Below are 22,067 nucleotides of genomic sequence, written 5' to 3' on the forward strand. Positions count from 1 at the left end.
CTCCCAAATTATGTGGAGGAAAGTACCAACTAAACCGCATCCACGCTTACACAACCCATCCACAGAGTAACCCATACGAATCAGGCGAGGGCCGGTCACATAAATCCGATGCAGGATCTTAAGCTGTACGAGTCGGAGACGGGCCGGAATCGCGACCTCCTTAGGTGAGGATATCGCCGATTGCCAGTCCTCGTCATCCAGCTGTAGACCGTCACTGGTCCAGACCTCTCTGAGGTGTACCAACAGGTCAACTCGATCATTAATCAATTTCTTATATATCAAAGAAATAGTGCTGTCGGGAACGTATCCGTCAAGCACCCGATCTTCGAGTGGAGATGATTCCGGGATAACAGTACCTTCAGGAAAAACCAAACTTAACACGTGGGGAATCTGTAAATAACGGAAGAACTCCTTGTCACTCAGCTCGTATTCTACCTTCAACTCCTCAAAGGTCTTAACCCTACCCTTGGCCCAGAGGTCACTCACCCTGCAAATACCAATCATATCCCACTTCTCAAAACCTTTTGTCTGCCACAAGCTGCCCAGTCTGTCAGAGGCATAGAGCGGAGTTGCCCGGGTCAGTCGATCCCTCCATCCCATTGCCACATTCGCACATTGCCACACTCGCACTGCTATCTTAGTGGGTCCCGAAAGTATCCGTCCAGCAGATTTGGAATAGAGCGCCCTGTTATAATCACCACCCGGTAGCAGCCATTTATCCATCACAAACGCAGGATTTAACGCAGGACCATACATTGCATGATTAATCGTCCCCAGCTGAGAGGCCCAATAGTATCGCCTAATATCCGGAAGTGCGATACCGCCGTCATACCAGGGAAGCGTCAGTTTGGCGAGGGCGATACACGAACGCCCATCCCATATCAACCGCCTCTGCAGACTCTCCACCTCCCGGAAATAGCTCGCCAGAATAACGTCAAACGTGTTCTGAAGCGTATAAAAACCGCGGCAAGGACATCATTTTAAAAAGAGCTGCACGCCCGAGGGGGGACAAGGGCAGTTTGCGCCAGGCCACAACGTCAGATTTTAACCGTTGGAGCGGAGGAAGCAGATTACGATCATAACGGACCCCAGGGTCTAATGTGATAAAGACCCCCAAATACTTAAATCCCATCTGCGTCACCTGCATGTGGCAACCGCGCGGCAGAGAGGGAGCGTCACCAGAGAGTACGTAAACACAGGACTTGGTTGAATTTATCACAAGGCCACAATTCCTCCCGAACGAGTTCAGTACATCAAACAGTACAATCAGCGACTTTCGAGGCGACGTGAGATACAACAAGATGTCGTCTGCATAGAGTGATATTCGATCCTCAAAGTCTGGGGTCCACCAAATACCCCTCATCGATGGCTCCCACCGCAGCCAGGCCGCAAGAGGTTCCTAGGCGAGGGCAAAAAGAAGCGGAGACAATGGACATCCCTGCCGTGTGCCCCTCCCAAGAACGAAGGACTCAGAAACTCGACCATTCACCACAATCTGAGCCAACGGTTCCGTGTACAAAAGTTTCACCCAGCCAATGAAACCAGGACCAAAACCAAACTTTGCAAGGGCAGCCCAAAGATACGGCCATTCCACTGTATCAAAGGCCATCGTAGCATCTAAGGAAGCCAAGATGGCCGGTTCACGCAGTGACGCCTCTCTCGCGAGAACGCCATGCAAGCGCCGCAGGTTCAATGCTGTGTTACGATGTGGAATGAAACCAGATTGATCCGGATGGATCAGGTCACTGATTACTTTTATCAAGCGGTTAGCAAGCAACTTTGCGAGGATCTTGGGCTCTGCATTTAGCAGCGAAATAGGCCTATAAGAAGCACAGCGATCCTGCGGCTTCCCTTCCTTATGAATCACCACAAGGGTCGCAAGTCGCTGACCACGGGGGAGGGAGCCGATGTCTCTCGATTCCAAAAACATATCACGAAGATACGGTGCCATTTTGTCAGGACGCAGCTTGTAAAGCTCAATGGGGAGACCATTAGGGCCCATAGCTTTTCCCGAACGGACAGAACGAATAGCGAGAGCCACCTCGTCAACTGAAAGTGCTGCATCCATCAGGTCCCTGTCTGAATCCGACGAGCAAGGCAACGCAATGTCTCGTAACAGCTGATGTGAATCTTCCTCTGGTCTATCAGAAACTGGGGAATACACTTTACGAAAATGTTCAGCAAAACACTCAACAATCTCAACAGGATCAGTCACTCGCACTCCGTCTGTTCCCTCAATCACAGGAACCACACGACTCGCCCTCTCCTTTCTGTCTAACCAAGCAATCAATTTCCCAGCCTTGTCTCCCACATCATACAGCCGTCCCTGCTGCTCTCTACTCATAACCCTAGCAGCGTCTGTTACTAACGCCCTATAGTCAAGTTGTTTAAGACTGAGGACATGAACCCTATCATGTGTGATACCCAACTCCAAATCCCTTTCCAACTCAGCTATTTCGGTCTCAAGGCGGACTACCGCTTCATTTTTGCTTTTATTGGCACCAGCGATAAATGATAGCGCTTGTCCGCGGATAACCGTCTTGAAAGCCTCCCACAGTGAAACAGAAGAGGAGACAGATCCCACGTTCTCAGTAAAATACTGATCCAAAGACTTGACCAACTCTGCCTGGGTTTTGGGGTTACGCAGATACCACGGATTAATCGGGGCCACTCTACCCTCAGCTCCCGACCTCGTGTCCATCAAAAGCCAGAGTGGGAAGTGATCGGAAATACCCGAGCTAGGTGTCTAACTTCCCTAACTGAACAGGCCTGTGCTGCTGGCATCAAGACATAGTCGAGTCTGGAGTGACTACCGTGAGCACCAGAGTGGAAGGTGTATTGCGACTGTCCCGGATGCAGCAGCCCCCACCAATCTACTCAGCCAAGATTGTGATCTCGTGATGTCCCTGGGGGGGTAGTGGTCTTCCCTGCCAGAGACAACAGAATTAAAATCTCCACCCATCACCAGAATACCTTCTGGAAGTCCCAGAACTACTCTCCCCAAATCAGCGAAAGTCATGGTTTGCAGGCCAAGTGGGACATATACAGAAAGCAGAGAGACAGTCTTCCCCTCCCACCTACCAGTGAGAGCAGCATAACGCCCCCTGTCGTCGAGGATGATATCATCTACCTCCAGGGGGAGGGAACTCCTAACTAGAATACCCACCCCCCTAGAGCCAGTAGTGAATCCAGAGTGTGCAACAAGACGATATCCTTGCCGATTCATACCATGGCATGTGTTCCCAATCAGATGTGTCTCTTGCAATAGCACTATATCAGGGGCGAGGCGTCTCAGTAGCTGCAACACTACCCCAAGTTTTATCCTGTCCCCCAACCCGTTAACATTCCAACACATTAACTTCAACCCCCTACCTCCCATCCCAGAAGTGAATGCAGAACCCACCCCATAGCGAACACAAAACCCAGATCCAGGAACAGAACAATACGAACAGAACAATACGTTGCCTTGCGAAAACATGAAACACACCCAAACCCCCTCCCCCACCCCCCAACATGTACCCGGTACAACTCCCCCCACCCTGCACCCCTGCGTTAGACTCAAAAGCCACCCCAACTTGCAGTGTGCCTGTCGCCCTAATCATTAAACTAGTCTACAAAAAGAAACCCGGAGGAGGAAAGAGTCCCACTCCCCCCGCCACCCCTGGGGATCCCATCATGAATAACGCAATTGTAAAAGTCATCGAACCACAGCTGCAAATTATACTCAAAGTTCGGAAACCAGAAACCACTTCTCATTCTTGCTCCACCGGGCCACCTTCTGCTCCTCCAGATTGTTCCGTGCGATCACGCTGCGTAGGCAGTGTATCAAGCCAGTCACTAACACTCTCAGGGCGATCAAAGAAAAACGTCAGATCCTCGTATTCAACACGTAGCCGAGTTGGGAAAAGCATTGCATATTTCATACCCATGTCCCTCAGTCACCGCTTCACCCCCTGAAACCCCATCCTTTGCTTCTGAACGAACTGGGTGAAGTCCGGGTAGAAGCTCACCGTTGTGTTTTCGAACTTCGTGGGGCCGCCCACCCGAGATGCCTGCAGGATAGCGTCTCTATCTCTGAAGTTGAAAATTCTGGCGATGATAGGCCGTGGAGGGGCACCCTGCTTCGGCTTCCCACCCGGCACTCTGTGTGCACGTTCCACCGCAAAGAAGTTGCTCAGGCCTCTGGGGGCGAGGTGATTTAGGATGAGGTCCTCGACGAGGAGATCCGCAGCTGGTTCTTCCGATCTTTCAGGGACCCCAATAATACGTACATTATTGCGTCTGGCCCGACTTTCAAAATCCTCCAGCCGACGAGCAAAGAGATCATTGGAGGATCGTAGGTTGCGAACCTCAGTCTGTAAATCGGACACATCTGTCGTAAGGCTGGAGGTCCTCATGTCTAAGGATTTGACCTTTTCGTTAGTCTTTGATAAGTCCACCCTGATCAGGTTGACGTCGATTGCCACAGTGTCGAGCTTAAGGGCCAGAGCCTCAGATTGCTGGCCAATGGAGGTCTTCATACTAGCAATGGCGCCCATGACATCCTTTAGAGTCAAATCATCCGGCGCAGCTGAGCCATCATCTGCTACTTCCAGAGACCTACTCGCACCACCGGGGGACCCCTTAGGATGGGTATAGCGATCCATCACATTCGATTGAATAGTGCCCCCCCGGGGAATGGTCTTGGTCTTTCGTTTCTCGCTATCGGGTTTGCCCGTCATAGTAGATGTTGCGCCCCGGAGGGGCCTTTGAGACCTGGTAAAAATGGCTCCACACAATTCACCCACCGGGATCTCCAAAAGCGAATTTCAGCAGGATATCACACAACCATAAACACTCAGGAGTTGGTCCACGGTGGGGTTGCGGGGTCCGGCTGCAACCCGGGCTACCAGAGCGGTCTTGAGATGAGAGGAGGCCAAGGAACCAAAAACGAAACCGAAAGTTAACTCCAAGGTTGTGGCGGAGCCTCGCAGGCCGATGTTGTTCAACTACTGCCTGGGCACCATACTGACTCGAGACCCGGGCAGCTCCATGGAGTAGGCCACAAAAGTTCAAAGTATCGTAGTTGCGGTTCTCGGAGTCCAATTCGATTTCTGAAAGCAGCTATTATATCAGCTGGGTTTCGTCTTCAATAACCCGTCGTCATAATCAGGATAAAATTCAGGATAGGTGCGGGAGGTGGCGAGGGTCCCGGGAGCCCTGTGCTCACGCGGCCATCTCGGATGCGCGCGAAGCTCCTCCCCCTCTTGTAATACTTTTAATGATGTATACATAATCACGTTTTCAATAAAGAAAGAGATATGTGTGCTAAAAACAGGCTTATGATTTGAATGCACTGTATGTGAGCATATGAATAATATGTGGTAGAGGCAGAAAAAAAAACATAGTGAACATTATTTTGTTATTGGCTACTATAACCAAGTTCCCTTTGTGTCAAAAGGGTTGCTCTCAAATTCTTTCTTTGAGACAGGTCATAACAGCCCTATGGAGAAGACTAGGACTCCCAATATATAGGATGGGTTACATAGATTATGGAAAATAATCCACTCACACTAACAATATTCTCAGAGGTTCAAAAAACTATGGGTCCCATTTCTGGGTTATCTCAGGATATTTTGCCAGTAAGTTCAGGGAATTCATCTGCATTAGATACCTCAAAGTGCTGAGAGTCATTTCAACACAACTTACCACATAAAGGGCTGCATACTCCCTGTAGTTAGTCTTGAGTTTTCACTAGAGCCTCAGGGACAGAAGGCTCAAACAACCTTGGACCCAGCCCTGGTCACCTGAAGGTGCTCTGCCAGCTCATCTGTGGATCCTGCAGAAACTACTCATCTCTTCGGCTGCGCAGCGCAATCCTGAGCAGAACCGATGCATCGCTCCTGCTGCGAGGGTTCTCCCAGCTCAAGGACTCCACATCGACATCATAGCTTGCATCAAAATCATTGATGTACGCAGCTTCATCAATGCAGGCCCTTGCATCGCAAATCTCTAGAGGATAGCAGCATCAGTGACGATGCAAGTTCTCGCATCATAGCTCTTCAGAACCAATGCCTCCACTATTCAATGTATCCTCGACGGTGAGCTTCGTATCGCAATTCCTCCTCCCTCAGTGATGCAACACCTCCCATCGTAGCTTTGCAGCCTCTCGTAACCAACGCATCATCTTGGCTGCCCAAGGCATCCTCGGCATGGAATCTCGCAATGCTCCATAACCTGGATTTTAGGTTCTCTTGTTTAGCAGGTTCAACTAGGTTCCTGTAGTCAACCCATGCTCCACCACGGTATTCATGAAATTGTGGCTTAGTCTCGGTCCAGAGCAAACAGATATCCACAGTTGGTGCTTTGTGCTTTTTACTGTTATTTTCACTGAAATCTTTTAAATTGCATACAACTGGTTTTACTGATTGGATTTTTGTCATTTTGGTCTCGGTTTATTTTTTAAAATGTACTCCATCTTTCTAATTGGATGTGGGGATTTTTCTTGTGCTGTGTATTCACTTTATTACTGTTTGAAGTGCTGCAAAAATACTTTTTTTACATTGCCTCTAAATTAAGTCTGACTGCTCTGTGCCAAGGTTGAGCATGAGTTAATTTGGGGTTTGCTTTTACCTCACCCTGACAATGATTGTGGTTGCTGCTTGAGTAGGGTTTCTCACCCCCCTCAACCAACAATCCAATTCCTCACAGAAACATATTTGACTTTAAGAAGTAGACAGAAATAGACAGCTATAATAAATGTTTCGATGTACATTCCCTGCTCTGTTGCAATTAAAATTATTTTTATCTAGTGCATTTGCTTGCAAAGAGTCACAAAAGCAAAGGAATTAACTATGATGCCCATCTCCCACAAGATAACTTGCCAGAAATTGGAAGCATTGGCATCAAAGATGGTGGCCCTGGACAACACTACCCATGGGACTGGCCAGCTCCAGCTGTGGTCTCACAGTTAAAACCTTTCCCAGTGTCTATGTTTTAAGGAAGATTATGCATGCTGATTAACTGGACATTCTGCCTCAACTCTAGGCAGCAGGTTTCCTGAGTGATGCATCCTTTACAAACGTCAACTGTTCATAATTCTAGACAGCATGGTCCAAGATTGATGCAGGCAATACTTTCTGGGCTGCAGTTGTGGATATTCAGCTTCAATTCAGGAACGTTATTTTACAAAACACCAGTAGAATGGATTATAGAAAACTGTTTTGTGAGGGGAGAGATGTGATCTACTTGTTATATTGGTGACTTTGGAACCTGGTGATAAAACTCTAATCCCCTCACTGGCACATGATGAAAAGGCATGGTTCTAAAAAAAATCACTTAATCATTGTTAGAAATAGGATTCTTGGTTAGCTGAGATATGCACCGAGGCCAGGCAGCAGCCACCACTCTGGTCAGGGTAAGCTAGATGCGCACTAAATGATATCCTATGCTCACCCTCTGGTAGCTTGGCTCAGAGCATTCAGGCTCCACTAAAGAGGCAATGTGTAAAGTATTTGTGTACACAATACCACAATGAATACACCACAAAATACTCCACACAGGTTTATAAAACTAGATTATTATAAACAAAACAAGACCAAAATGACAAAAATCCAATGTACAGAAGTTTTGATAATGCATTTTAAAAGAATAAATGCAGTAAAGTGCTTAGAAGCAAATATTGCTGGAAAGGTTAATTTAGGTTGCGCTGGACCAGGGCAGAGTCAAAGTTCGGGCCAACTACAATGGAGGTCTGGACGTCTATAGGACCCACACAAGCCAAGGTCAACTAAGTGCCGTTCCTTGTTGCAAACAGCGAGATGTGTCGACGTCCATGATGGGTTGATCTTTTCCACGCAGTGAAGGTGATGCATCAGTTGCGAAGACGGTTGCCAGAGTCAAAAGATGTCGAGCAATGCACCAGATTCTGTAATGTGGTTGAAGGGAGGCTTCGATCTCACCAAGCTGCAGCCGCAGCGATACGCTCTCCGATGGGTCGATCTCTGGGGCCAAAGTGCTGGTTCCAAGACGATGTGCCGATTTTACTCCTGCAACCGGGTTGATGCACCAGTTCTGCTACACACAGATAGGAAATGCATCGAAATCTGTGCTGCAATTCTCTGGGCCACATCCAGTGAACCAGGCACAGGAGCTGAGGTAGAGACTTTGATATCCCTGAGTCCCAAGCAACAGGAGCCAAGCCCAGAAGCCCTTGGAGATCACTTGGAGTGTAGGCAGGGTCCAGCTCTCCTTTATCAGAGTCAGAGAGCAGCAGGGCAACAAACAGAAAAGCAGGCCTTCCTGATCAGCAGTCCAGTTGAGTTCTTCAAGCAGCACAGCACTTCTTCTAGCAGAACTTCAGTTACAAGTCCAATAGTGTCTGATTTTCGGGGGACAGAGACCAGTATTATATCAAAAAGTGCCTTTGGTGTGGGGGTGACTTCAAAACAGCTCTCTGGAGTGCACAAGTATCCCTTTCAACCTGGTCCTATCTGCCAGGCTATCTGTGGGGGTGTAGGGGAGGGGAATCAGCCCTTTATGAGGGGACAGGATACTACCTAGTCAAGAGAAGTATTAGCCCCTCCCCTCCCTTCCATCCTGCCCAGGCAAGACCATTAGAATGCAGATGTATGTAGATGGATTCTCAGACACACCTATCCTTCCTGTGTGGTGGCTATCTCCGGGAAATGACCAAAGTGTAGCTGTCACCCACCCCAGATGTGTATTGGAGACAGGCTGTCAGGCACACAGAGCAGTAAGTGCTGAAAATGTGGCATTTCCAAAACAGTAATGTTAAATCCAGCTTCACCGGTGAGGACGATTTATCATTACCATCCCAAAGATATGTAACATGAAAAAGCTACTCCTCTCAGGAATTATAGCTTTAAAGTGTATTAAGGAATTCCCAATGCTAGCCTATGAGAGGGGTAGGCCTCACAATAGTGGAAAACGAATTTGGGTGTTTGTCACTACCAGGACATGTAAGGATTAAACACCCAGGTCCTACCTTTTACTTACATGTCACCCTGCCCTCAGGGCTACTTAGGGCCTATTTTAGGGGTGACTGATATGTAATAAAAGGGGAGTTTAAGGCTTGGTAAGTAGTTTTAAATGCCAAGTCGAAATGGCAGTAAACTGCACACTAAGGCAGTGGCAGGAATGAGACAGGTTTCCAAGGCTACGTATGTGGGTGGCACAAGTAGTGCTGCAGGCATACTAGCAGCATTTGAAGTACAGGCTCTGGATATATGGTATCGCACTTTATAAGGGACTTACCAGTACATCAGATATGCCAATCAGGTATACACCAATGTCTTCATGTTTAGGGGAGAACCCAATGCATTTTAGCACTGGTTAGCTGTGGCCAAGTGCTCAGCATCCTAAGACCAACAAAAAGAATCAGCAAAAACAGGAGTAAAAAGGCAAATATTCTGGGGGATGACCACCCTAAGGATGCCAGGTCTAACAATCATGCTAAACTTTAATTATAAATTTGTACAAACATTTGTAATGTAAATGTGTAGAGTTCCCATTCATGTAACACAGTCTTGAATCATCCCCTATCAACATTTGATTAAAGTGTTCCATCATCACTGTCTAAGCTGCCCTCTAAAATACTAATACCTCCTTAAAACACGTGAGATTTCAGAAAATATGCTGCTCCATTTTATATTATTAAGCAGTGATCATTAGGTGCAATGGATATGAATGAGTTTCATGATTGCCATCCTTATATTGCAGGCAGGATACCACCTCTGCTCGGCCGGCTGGTTAGATAAACTACGAGTGGGTTATCCAACTGCCTTCTCGAGCCAGAATTGCGGATCCGGATACGTTGGAATAGTGGATTATGGGCCTCGCGTTAATGGCAGTGAAAATTGGGATGTCTTCTGCTATCGAGTGAAAGGTAATGAACAAGGTTTAATGAACTCCTTTCTATAAATTACAGATGGCTTAGTAAGGAGTAAGGTGAGAATATGAAATGTGTTGTTTTATGAAAGGATACCATGCTCAAACAAATGGAATTTCCCAAGCAGACTCCAATTAATCTTGAGTACTGTGGAAAGCTGTAAACCATATATTTCTTCTTTCTCACAGTTACAACTCCTGTTATATGCTTTAAAGGTGATAAGATACCTCATTCAATTTTCAGTATATTGACAGTAAAGTTATTTTTTTTTCTCTTATATGTATGTTACAGGTAAAAAACAGGTATGTTAGGAGAAAAAACAAGAAATTATGAAGAGCACTGATAAAGTATAGCAGATGATATACATTGGGTTTTCTACCTATGATGTGGTGAGAAATACAAATCCTAGAGGTCATTTTGAGTGTTTTATTTTTATCCAGGGATCCTGACAAAGAAAGTAGAGTATCGGTATTGCCTAATATTGCAACTCTGGGTTTTTCCTGGAATCTAGAATATTACAAGACTTCATTGAGTTTTCAAAGGGAATTCTACATTCCACCATCTTACATGGGGCAAGCCAACTGACAAGAAAGTAATGAAATTGGCAAAGGAGCAATTGGGGACCAGCTAGACCCATCAATTACGTTCTCTTGAACCTAACAATCTTACAATGGAAAAATAAAGAAAATTGTCTGCAAGCAGAGGGCAGTGAGATTAGGTGGCGACCCTTTTCACAGACAAAACCATTAACGGTAACATCCGAAACAACCTTAAAGGGATAAGTGGAGAGGCTGCTACTCTTCTACTTGAGAAACATTGTCTGACATTGCACATTGAAATGAACCCTGAAAACCAGTTGGGTGGTGAGTCTCAGGCAAGGTGGCGAACTTTAAGGAAGCCTCAATGACAGATTTGACGGTTACCGTGTATGGTGCCACATGCATGAGGTGACACATTACTTGACAGACCATCGGGTTAATCTATATGATTGTAAATGTTAAGAGTTTGGTGCAGGTGCAGTTTGGGAACCTTTTTAACAGGGCCATTCTGGGTACCAAAACTAGCCCTGGCACAGAGCACGGCCAACCCAGGGGGAGAGCTAGCGGAAAGCTTTGTGTTGCTTTTGTTGCTGGGGGACGATGCTGCAAAACTGGCCCCGATAGCAAAGACAGCCCCCCCAGGGGTTTAAACCCAGACTCCACCCTGGTGGCCCACTGGGGAAACACCTGGTACCCACTATGGCCAGTCCGACCCTGCTTGTTAATCTTTTCTGTCATCATAACAAAACTGCTTACTGAGTTTATAAGTAGAAAGGTAGCTTAGAGAAGGAGGACGTGACTTATACTGAGTTCCAAATCTTACGAAAGACTTACATTACGAGACAAGACTTTAAAACTATGAGATAGTGTAAGGGAAGTCCTGTAGGCGTTTAACAGTGTTTACAGTTTTGCTACATCTAGATTAAATGCAGTATTATGTTTGCTTAAAACAGAACTATTTAGGAAAAAAGACACATTTGTGATTGAATTGTAATGCTTGATGGAAATAATTATACTACCTTCCACCGGGTACCTGCCTGCGCTTGCCCTGTATACCATCACCATCCTCACATGCTGTCTCACTTTCAGCGTTCTGAACCCTTTTCTGATCAGCAAGTGCCACTCCATAAACTACAGTAAATAAAAAAGATGAATGATATTTCTAAAGACTTGTTAAAGAGGAAATGATGAGGGGGATGAGTAAGGAAACATAACTACAGAGCAACATTTTAAACCAGAAACAAATACAATCTTGTTAAAAACTCTTTTATTCAACAGAGAGGTGCTACAGTGAGCCTTCCCATCACAAGTACATTAGTGTAGATATTTCTGCATGACATGGTAGAGAATCAACTGTGTCTGGGGTTTTTCCATTCCTCCACCCCTTAGAAACTAGTTTTATTTCTAGAGCCTCCCTTCTGTCTTATCTTTCACAGTCGGTGCCTCTTTTTTTGAGCTTGGTGGAGTGTTCACTGTTGAAAGTCAGTGAGAACTGAACAGGGGGACTCGATCCATATGCAGCAGCACCTCCTTGCCTGGGGGCTGCTTGGGAGCAGGACCGTCGGTGAAATGTGCATAGAATTAGTAACACCACATAAGTAGGGTGGAGGGCACTTCTTTTATCTTTGCTGAAAAGCAACACTCACAAATGATTGCCTAATTTATTAATAACATACCAAGGATAGCAAAAATTAATAAAAGCAAAAACCGAAACGAAGTTAAAAGAGAGGGGTGAGCATTAACCGGTTTAGAATATTTACATAAAACTAAACTCTTGTAAAAATCATGCTCAATTCCAAGAAGCTAAAAAACGTGAGTTTAGTGGTTTCCTAAAAAGTAAGTCATGTGTGGAACTATAATACATGAGATTCTGTAATCACTGTATAAACGCCAGTCTCTAATTTCATTATAATCGGCAACTTGTGTCGCACCCAGTTGCCGATTATAAAGCAAAGACAAACCTCAAAAAATATACATTTTTTCATCGCAATGCCTGGTGCCAGAGCTAGAAATTGAGGTGAAAGGCAAGGCAGGTCATGGAACAGCTGTTTAAAGCAATGCAAATGAAATGTTGCTTTTTGTTCTTCTAATCTATTTTTCAGGTTTAGCCTACACTGCGCTTTCACCGTGCTTGACAAATCTCTTGTAATGAAAAGAAAACATCTTAAAAGGTCATAGAGTTCATCATTACTTACCTTTACTTACAATTGGTCAGCTCCCACATCACTCTTGCTTCCTTTCTTCCTGTTGATCAGTGCCTCCTCTTGACTCTAGCTTCCTGCTCAGCTTAATGCAGTGCAGCCAAGTAGCACGCATCAGGCGTTAAACGAGCACCTTTTAATGTGGTGACCCGCATCACTGCATTAAAATGCATTATCACACATTTGTAGCACCTGTTTCCCACCTAGGTGCACTTAGCTGGTCATGGTGAAGTAAACAAATCTTGACTGCGACCACCGGGTACAGCAGCGCGGCCTCTGACTACAGTACAGCTGCTTTCTGTCATTGACTGTGTAAGTACTCACACATTCAGTGTCACTGCTGGTGCTGTGCGCTGGTCACCTCTGTGTGTTATGAGCGTATGTGTGCAAATCTGCATTTTAAAGCTAATCATGTTTTCAGCTGAGTTCAGCTGTAGTCCAACTCGCCACTACCTGTCAAAAAAAACTCTACGTCAGTGTTTGTTTGAAGGCGGTTCTTGTGGAGAGGTGCCGCACTGCTGGTGTTGCAAGGGAGGCATTTTGCTGTGCTCTCCCTTGCTCCTGGACCCCAGAAACTGTTCAAACGAGACTTTCACATGTGTGAGCCCGATGTTAAATTTATTAATTAGATTCTTTACACTGAAAAGTGTCACCACCTTGCAAGTAAGACTGTCCTCACCTGGCTTATTGCGAGAAAATGTCACTCATAGTCGTTGAATGTCACTCACAATTACACTGAAATTATGAAAATGTCACACATAAGCAATCCGAAACCTTGGCAGCTATGTTCACGTCTTCCGGCGGCCAGTGTCCTTCCACTGGCCGCGCACTTGTAACATACTTTATTTTATTTTACTTTCTAGCGTTCATTCAGTAAATATGAAATAATTTGAAATTTTCATCATTTGTATAGTTGTTGCATTGCATTGTTTGCTGATTAAATTATTTAAAATGCTTTAGCCGGGGTCTCTGGCTTTCTGTACTTACTTACTGGGGCTCCCCGGATTCTAATAATGAATCAGTGGGGTTCCCGGGTTCCAGTAATGATTAGGTGGGGGTCCCTAGAAATCAAAAGGTTAAGAACCACTGCACTATGGACTTAGTTGTTTTCTGTCTTCTTGCCTTCCAGACGTGGGGTGTACATGCAAATTCGGTTATGTTGGAGACGGCTACGCATGCAGCGGCAACCTTCTTCAAGTGTTAACGTCCTTCCCCATGTTTTCAAAGTTTTTGTCGGTATGAACAAGACCTATAATACCCAATAAATGGGGTGTACCAATTGTGGCGGTAATAACTACATACATGTAATTTGTGTGTCGAAAGTAGCCTGTGCATTGGATATCATTCCTGAACACATAGTATAATATGTTGAATTTAGTTTTGTTTAAAAACGTTAACGAGTATTGGTGGATGTATGAGGCGTGTCTAAGTGTGTGAGTAATAACTATTTAACCTGTTAAGATCAGAGTGATGCGCCTTAGTTTAGAACAGCTGAAAGAGCTGTCAGATCCGTGCTAACTCGGTCTACCTCTGCCTGCACAGGAGATCTTCAGGTATTCTAACAGCTCGTTGAAAGGCCAAGAGTTCCTCAACTACCTCACCAACCTGTCCATCCAGGCCACCATGTTTGTGCCAAACAACGATGTCATGAGTGAAAATGAGGTGAGGGGTCTTTTCCATCTGCATACGTCAGCTTTTTCTATGTCTCCTAATATTTCCTTTATCGATTTTCATGATGACAAATGTAATATATTTATGGATACGGATGCTTCAAAATCCCAGTGGCAGCAGAACTGAAATGATGAGCAGTTTATGGGAGTAGATTCTTCGTCATACTAGTGGTAGCGGAAGTGACATACTGCATCCTTTTAGCTCTCATGACATTACATGGTTGCACTCTTGCCTCATCATAAATCGACCAACAGCTTCCGGTTTGCTGCTAAGGGGAGAGAGAAAGAGCAAGAAGTAAAAACTACAGAAACTCAACAGGGCTCATTTTCCTTGTTTGCTTTGCATTGGTGTCTGATGCAGCTATTGGACTGATGTATGTATCTCTTGGGACCTGCCTTCAGGCCCTCAATATGAGTGCCCTGGTATCACAGGCATTATTTCTCCGCCCGCTCCCCACCCCTCTTGGAATTGCCATCAGCGGGGGTCCCACCAATTCCAGGACTTGTCTCATGAGCATTAGGCCTTGCTATGTTGTCAAGAGAAACAGATGCAGAACTCTGCATAGATACAGCCTTCACCCACATGCATTCTGAGACCTGCCACTGGCCTTGCTGTAGGGAAGAGACAGCACGCGGGTACGGGGAAAGATGTGATAATTCATGTTTAGAGAGGACCCAGCCTGCATGCTGGCCTATATCTCTATCACAAGGCGATAGATAATGTGGGCAGCTGCTGCAGTCTCTGCCCATTACCATTTTCTGACCTGGACGGGTGGTGTGAAAACCAGGTTCCTGGGATCTCAGGGAAGTCAGGCATTACTTTGATCTAATTGTACCAGTCAGAGTCATTTACCTTCAGTGTCCTGGGGCCACAGTAATACTGGAACCCAAACTGGACCACCAACCCCTTCCCCCATGTAAAAACTTGACTCTCTCAGGGTAGTGTAGCAGAGTAGTCCATGCTTACTCAAGAGAGAGGTGATGTAGGTATACACAGGCTACCAGAGGAGACTTGAGTACCCCTTAATAATGACTGTTCAGTCATTGCTTGAAAGTATGATAGAAATGCATTTAAATATACATACGAATAATAAGATGCCTAAAAAAATGAATTCTCTCCTTTTTTCTTGTCAGGGTTATGGCCCCAAGACACAAATAAATTGCTCACGCACTAAGCAGTGTAGAAATATTTACCATGGATGCCTAAGATCGATGATATTAAATAGAAGATGCTTGGAAATCCCAAGCTCATGACTTCGGAACAGCAGAGCCAGCAAGGATCCTTGCAAAAAGGATCGATAAACAACAGCCCTAATTCTCAGTCCATTACGTTAAAGCAGTAGAGTGAATCTTGAGACACTACCAACGGGTAAAATTATTTGTCTCTTTACACTGTAGTGCTTTCAGTTTACAGTGCTGGTGCTGGAATATAAATGGGTTTCGATACACCTGCCACCAAAGCCGTCTTGACCCTCTAGACTGCCCCTAGACCCCTGCTCAAAGTAGTATGGGATGGTGTCCGGTGACCACTTGAAGGGGGTAGAGATCTACTAGTCCTTGGGGGGTGATAGCTGGTTCCCGTGGCGGTACAGAGGATTGCCCAACAGACTGCAAAATATCTAACTGTTATGTATGTCTGAACTTACCATTCACATTACAGAATTGTAGTGGCAGGCTGCCCACAGGTCTAGGAGCATCATCTTTGGCCAAGAAATCTGGAAATCCATTCTGGAAATAGCACCTTCGGTGGACAAGTTTCACCCAGGCCGATAACTCTGGGTGGAATTCCACCACTCGCAATTGCTAGTGTCTTTGTCCCCGAATTTATAGGATATACAAACTCTACACCCAATAATTATAGGCCCCGTGACACAGCACCCTGTTACTTCCTGCAAGGGCAGGGTTTGCGGGCAGTGGCACAACCAGGCCCAGGCCCGATGTCTGAAGCAACCTGAAGGAAGCAGACTGTGCTCTCATGGGACAGGCCGAAGCCTGCCCTGACTCACCCCCCCAGGCCTCCTGCTGAGAATCTTGCAAAGGAATTCTCCCTGGAATCTAGAAAGACTGCAAGAATAAGAACTTGGTATTGCCTGGCCCATGGCGTTATTACCCATCCTGGTAGAATCCTTATAATTGTTGGAATTTGCTACAACGTCATCAATCAGGGTTTTATATAGTGCGAATACTCACCTGTGAGGGTCTCAAGGTGCTGGGGGGCGGGTGTAGGGCTGCTGATCCGTCTGAGTGCAGCGGTGTACTCATAGAGCCATGTCTTGAGATCGTTCCTGAATTGAGTCAGCAACGAGGTTTGCCTGAGGTGGAGAGGCAGGGTGTTCCAGGTCTTGGTGGCGACGTGGGAGGAGGATCGTCCTCCAGTTTTGGTCTTGTGGATCCATGGGACAGCAGCCAGGGCCAGTTGGGCAAACCAAAGGTGTCTTGTGGGTATGGGGAATGAGAGACAGTGGTTCAGATTTCCAGATCCTGCATCATGGAGAGCTTTGTAGACATGTGTGAGGAGCTTGAAAGTGATTCTTTTGTTGACTCGAAGCCAGTGGAGTTCTTGAAGGTGTTCTGTGATGTGGCTGCAGTGGGGGATGCTGAGGATCAGTCTGGCTTCGTTGTTTTGAACGTTCTGTAGTTTCCTTGATGAGTTTCTGGGTGATGCTAGCATATTGTGCATTGCCGTAGTCGAGTCTGCTGGTGATGAGTGCGTGGGTGACCTTCTTTCTGGATTCTGTGTTGATCCATCTAAATATCTTTCGAAGAAGGCAGAGTGTGTGGAAGCAAGATGACGGTACACAGTTGATCTAGTGGTTAATTGTAAGGGAGGAGTCCAGTATGATGCCGAGGTTACGTGCGTTGTCTGTGGGGGCTTCCCAGTGTGGTGGGCCACCAGGAGTCGTCCCAGGCTGAGGGGGTGGGTCCCAGGATGAGTACTAAGGTGTTGTCCGAGTTGAGCTTGAGGCAGCAATCTTCATCCAGGTGGCAACGACCTTCATCCCGCTGTGGAAGTTGATTCTGACGCCTGTGGGTTTGTTGGTGAGGGAGAGGATCAGCTGGGTGTCGTCAGCATAGGAGACGATGTTGAGTCCGTGGTTCCTGACGATGGCAGCGAGGGGTGCCACATAGACATTCAAGAGGGTGGGGCACAGAGAGGAGCCCTGTGGCACTCCGCAGCTGATCTCGGTAGATTCTGAGAAGAAAGGAGTGGCAGTCTGACTCGCTGTGTTTGGCTGGTAAGGAAGAAGAGTATCCAGTCTAGGGCTTTATCGCGGATGCTGGCTTTGTGGAGTCTCATGATTAGGGTGCGGTGGGAGATGGTAACGAAGGTGAATGAGAGGTCCAGAAGGATGCTGCTGCAGTTTAGCCTTGGTTGAAGAGGAAGCGGATGCCATCGGTACCGGCAAGGAGTGCAGTCTTGGTGCTGTGGTCGCTTCAGAATCTGGATTGGGAGATGTCCAGGCTGGGGTTCCCTTCGATGAACTTAGAGAGTTGAGTGTTAATGGCCTTCTCGATGACTTTGGCTGGGAAGGGGAGCAGGCAGATGGGTCTGAAATTCTTTACGTCTGTCGGGTCATCAGATGGCTTTTTCAGCAGGGATTTGATTGTGTCATGTTTTTAGTCGTTGTGGTGGTCTCAATGGAGCAGTTGATGGGGCGGCGTAGCTCGTGTGATGGAGGTGGCTGCTCTATGGGAGAAGTGATATGGGCAGGGGTCCGAGGGGGCTCTGGAGTGAATGCTCTTCATGGTCTTGAGTGTGTCGTCTGTGGTGAGCGGAGTCAAGTTGAGCAGGAACGGTTGGAGTGCGGCGTGGTTGCGTGTGGTGATGTTGGGCATGGTAGGAGGGTCTTGATTTCGAAGCTGTCATAGATCAGCCTTATCTTGTGATGGAGGAAGGTGCCACGTTTGTTTTTGAGGTCTTGAGATGGAGGGATGTCTGTGGTCTCGCTGTTGGGCCTGACGATCTCCTTGACAATGGCAAAGAGGTCTTTGCTGGGGTGTGCATTGGCATTAATTCTGTCTTGGAGGGTCGTTTTCCTTGTGGTTTTGAGGAGGAGGTGATGTACTTTGATGGCGGTTTTGAAGGTTGCGTGTATTTCCGGGGTTTTGTTGTTCCGCCATCTATTCTCGAGTCGCTGCAGGTGCGCCTGGACTCTTGGATACCATCAGAGATTCTGCACATACTGTTAGTGAGGGCCTAAGTCAGTGCATCTCATCATAGTGAACTAATTACTCAGCAAAGCCACATTACGTTGAGGCACTTCATCTTTATTCAATCCTTTTGAGATTTAAGGGAGAGGACTCTGGGCTTTGGCCACAGAGCTGTGGAAGAGACAGAATTATAAAAATGTTGGTCTGTCTTGGACGAATTTTCTCAAAATTGGCAGAATAAAGCCAAATATTGCAATAAACATGCAAAACGCGGATCATCGTGCGTAACGGTTAAGTGGGTGTTGCTAAAAAAAAACTCACCTTTACTGCAGTGTATTAGAACACTGCTGAGTACTGCATCAAAACATGATGGTGTTCATTTGCAACAAATGTTTTAAATGCTAAAAGGGTTAAGTCTTAAGAGCTGGCAAATTCTTCTACTCACACTCCATTTGATTCCATAATAAAGGGATGGCCAATGTTCAATCAGTATCCTCCGGCCCTGTCATGAATACGCTTTCCATGCTCTCTGTCACTGCCAACCCAGGCGCTCTGACCTGCTACTTTATCTGTGAAGGTTAGCAGCAGGAAATGTAACAATGCCACTGTACCTGGTGGTAATATCGATCAATGCGATGTCAATATACATCATGATATATGTATATATAACACAAAACTTGCATCTCTGTTGTTGAATTTACCCGATATGACCATCCCCTTAACACCCAAGTCAGGAATATATGGTCAGGCTGGCCCTGTGACCTAGGCATGAAGCAACTGATTGAAAGATCACAGGTGGGGGGGGGGCTGGTAATCCTTAGACAAACATGTGAACAGGAAAACCCAGATCGATCCTACAGATAGGCAGCGACACTACAATGGTCTCAAGAGGTTGGCCCGCAATAAAACACATTTGGACAGAAGGGCACATGTTCCCCAAAACACCATAAAGTCAGATGCCACACTATTTTAGGAACACTCATCCACTCAGAACACAGCATGCACCCTACACACAGTGATCACTAGCTCCCCAATGTCAGACATCTGGACATGCACCCACTAGCTCTGCATTGTGTCCATGTAGGTTCGAGATCCCATCTGCATTTCTTATCAAGTGATCAAATGTATGACTGCTTGAATAGGACCAAATTACTATTATAAAAAAAATGCACAATCGCTTTATTACACTTTGTGAAATGTATAAAAATACGACCAAAACCATTGTACTTCGAGACAGTCTTCAGACCCCTGACTCTGTTGCCTGCTCTCCCGGCCGGCCACTGTGTTTAATTAAGCCAACTGTTTCTGTTTTGCTAAAGGCCTCTTGTCTTTCAATTTTTCAAGGCAAACTTATATTTGGGCTGGGAATGTCTGCTGTAACCTTCAGTACAAATATTTTTCTTGCAGACACTATCTGGGCGGGATATCGAGTACCACCTCTACAACATCAGCACCTTGTTTTATGAAGATCTGACCAATGGATCTACCCTTCAAACCAGGATTGGCAACCAGCTCCTGATCACATCCAACACAGACCCGGCCACGAAATCTGCAGTACGTAAAGCAAAGAAACAAAGGCACTATTTAAAAAATGGGTTTTGCTGCATTATAAGTCGATCTGCATATCTGCCAGAGTACAACAAATATCCCTGATTTCTGAGATTGAAGATGCAGAAGCAGTGTTAAATGTACGACAAGTTGCTTGTGGTGGGCAAAACTGTTAATTTTTAGTAGTTGGTACTGTTTTTTTTATCATCACCATGGGGAGAAAGGCAGTAAAGGGTGTATGGAAGAGGAAGAGAGAGATGTGAAAATAATGACAAAGGGAGAAAGTAGGAATTAAGAAGAACCTTTAGGGGTAAGCTATAGAGGCAGGAAATGTACTGTGGTTGAGCATAACAGCATGAGCTGGAAGGGTGACTAGGCAGTCATGGTATTTGGTAGCCCTGGCATTCTACTGCAGGAGGCTCCTAAGAAAACCTTTGGCCTCTGATCATATATTTTTTTTAAAGAAGCTTTGTGCAGATGAACCATTGAAAGGGGTCTCAAAGTAATGTGACAAGGTATTTCTGCACATGCAAAGGTATAGTATTTGCTGGTATAGGCCAAGTTGTTATTAGACTGGGAAAGGCCCCTTTCTTCCATTGAGATGGTTTTTCTGTCTTTCTCTTCCTCCTCCTTTCTTCTTTTTCTGTTTTCCCTCTCTTATGCAACAGAAATGTCTGAAGAGAAAAAAGAAGTACTGGTCCCCAAAAATGAGAGCCGGTGGCTCCCACTGGCTCAAATTAGGCACTGTCTTGCACTATCAAAAAGTTGAGCTTCTTAACCACAGTGACTCAACGCAAACTGGAACTAAATTGCTAGTGTTTCATCAGTATGTGCACTTGTATAGTCCCAAAATACACAAGACTGGTCAGTTTAAATGTGTCAAATGAGTTTTGGGGTCTCAACTGGTGTTCGGACATGGCTGCAAATATAGAGTTGATTTGCTTGTGCCTCTAAGGAGAAAGTAAGGAGACTGGGGCTCTCCACCCGGGAATGGAGATGCTCCATTTGTGATCCCTTTTTATCAGATAGTCCTTCTCTGTAATGGGCCTCGCCGGATCCGATGGCTGGCTCCAACCTCTGAGATTCTACTGCACACCTATTCTCTCGTGAGACCACTTCTGCCAGTTCAGAGATGTTCATTGGATAACCATGATTCTCCTTTATCTCACTGCAGCCCTCTTTCTTGCTGGTCGCCATCACCCGTCATCCTCTGGTCTCTCATTATCTCACCCAGGGGGGTGTGTGGGGTGTTCTGGGGTCAGAGGGAGAGGGAGGTATATGGGTCATGGGTGAAAAAAATGATAATAAAAAACAAAACTTACCTGCAGGCGTCCCCGTCGCGCTCTTCTGCTCTTAGGCTACCAAATGTCTTCCACAAAGTAGTTTTGCCAACTCCCGCTCAATAAGCGGAGACAGGGGGACTGCTGCTGGTCATGGGTGAGACAATACATGCCCAATGTAGCATGGGGGAACCGATTGATGCCTGTGAAGAGATGACAGATTGCACTGCACTTGCACATTGCACGCACAGGCAGCCAGCTTGATGTATTTTGGAAAAACCTCTTTATAAACATGCTTGCAAGATATCTACCTGTGCATACACACACATACGTATGTTCACACAGGTGTAAATGTTTTTGAAGTAAAGACTTATAAACGCATTTACATAGCAACGAAGTATTAGCAAACCCAATAGGTCAGACCTTGTCAATCAAAGATATTCGCCTGTGAGGGGTTTATTTATTTTTTAAATGTTTCTTTGCGACCATATGACAGATGAATTAAAAGAATACAAATTTAAGCAATGATGCCTAAAAATGGTGGCTCTATGCTTATAAAACTAAACATAGCACTGGACTTTGCCAATACTCGGATCAGGGAGTGGTTACTTTCTTTACTGAAACCTGCTACTACCAATATATATCATTAATGCAACAGTGATGCGCCACAGCGGCTTATAGGTACCTTATGTTAGGCACCAAGGAATATTCACTCTACTTTGCAATAACTTTGTATATAGTTTGCTTTTACACAGAGATAGGCCAGCTTTGTTTTTCTGTTGTTTCTG

At 45.8% G+C, this 22,067-nt stretch overlaps 1 protein-coding gene across 1 annotated transcript in view; it reads left to right on the top strand.

Moving 5' to 3' along the window:
* Positions 1 to 22,067, top strand: part of STAB2 (stabilin 2) — a 944,658-nt gene that overhangs the window by 872,051 nt on the left and 50,540 nt on the right. Inside the window, exons 62-65 of the mRNA XM_078674824.1 lie at positions 9,721 to 9,886; positions 13,759 to 13,865; positions 14,172 to 14,291; positions 19,859 to 20,005. Of these exons, the coding sequence (XP_078530950.1) occupies positions 9,721 to 9,886; positions 13,759 to 13,865; positions 14,172 to 14,291; positions 19,859 to 20,005 (540 nt within the window). The remainder of the gene's footprint in view (positions 1 to 9,720; positions 9,887 to 13,758; positions 13,866 to 14,171; positions 14,292 to 19,858; positions 20,006 to 22,067) is intronic.

The sequence above is a fragment of the Lissotriton helveticus genome, chromosome 1_1 (genome assembly GCF_964261635.1).
Source record: "Lissotriton helveticus chromosome 1_1, aLisHel1.1, whole genome shotgun sequence".
NCBI classification, from domain to species: domain Eukaryota; kingdom Metazoa; phylum Chordata; class Amphibia; order Caudata; family Salamandridae; genus Lissotriton; species Lissotriton helveticus.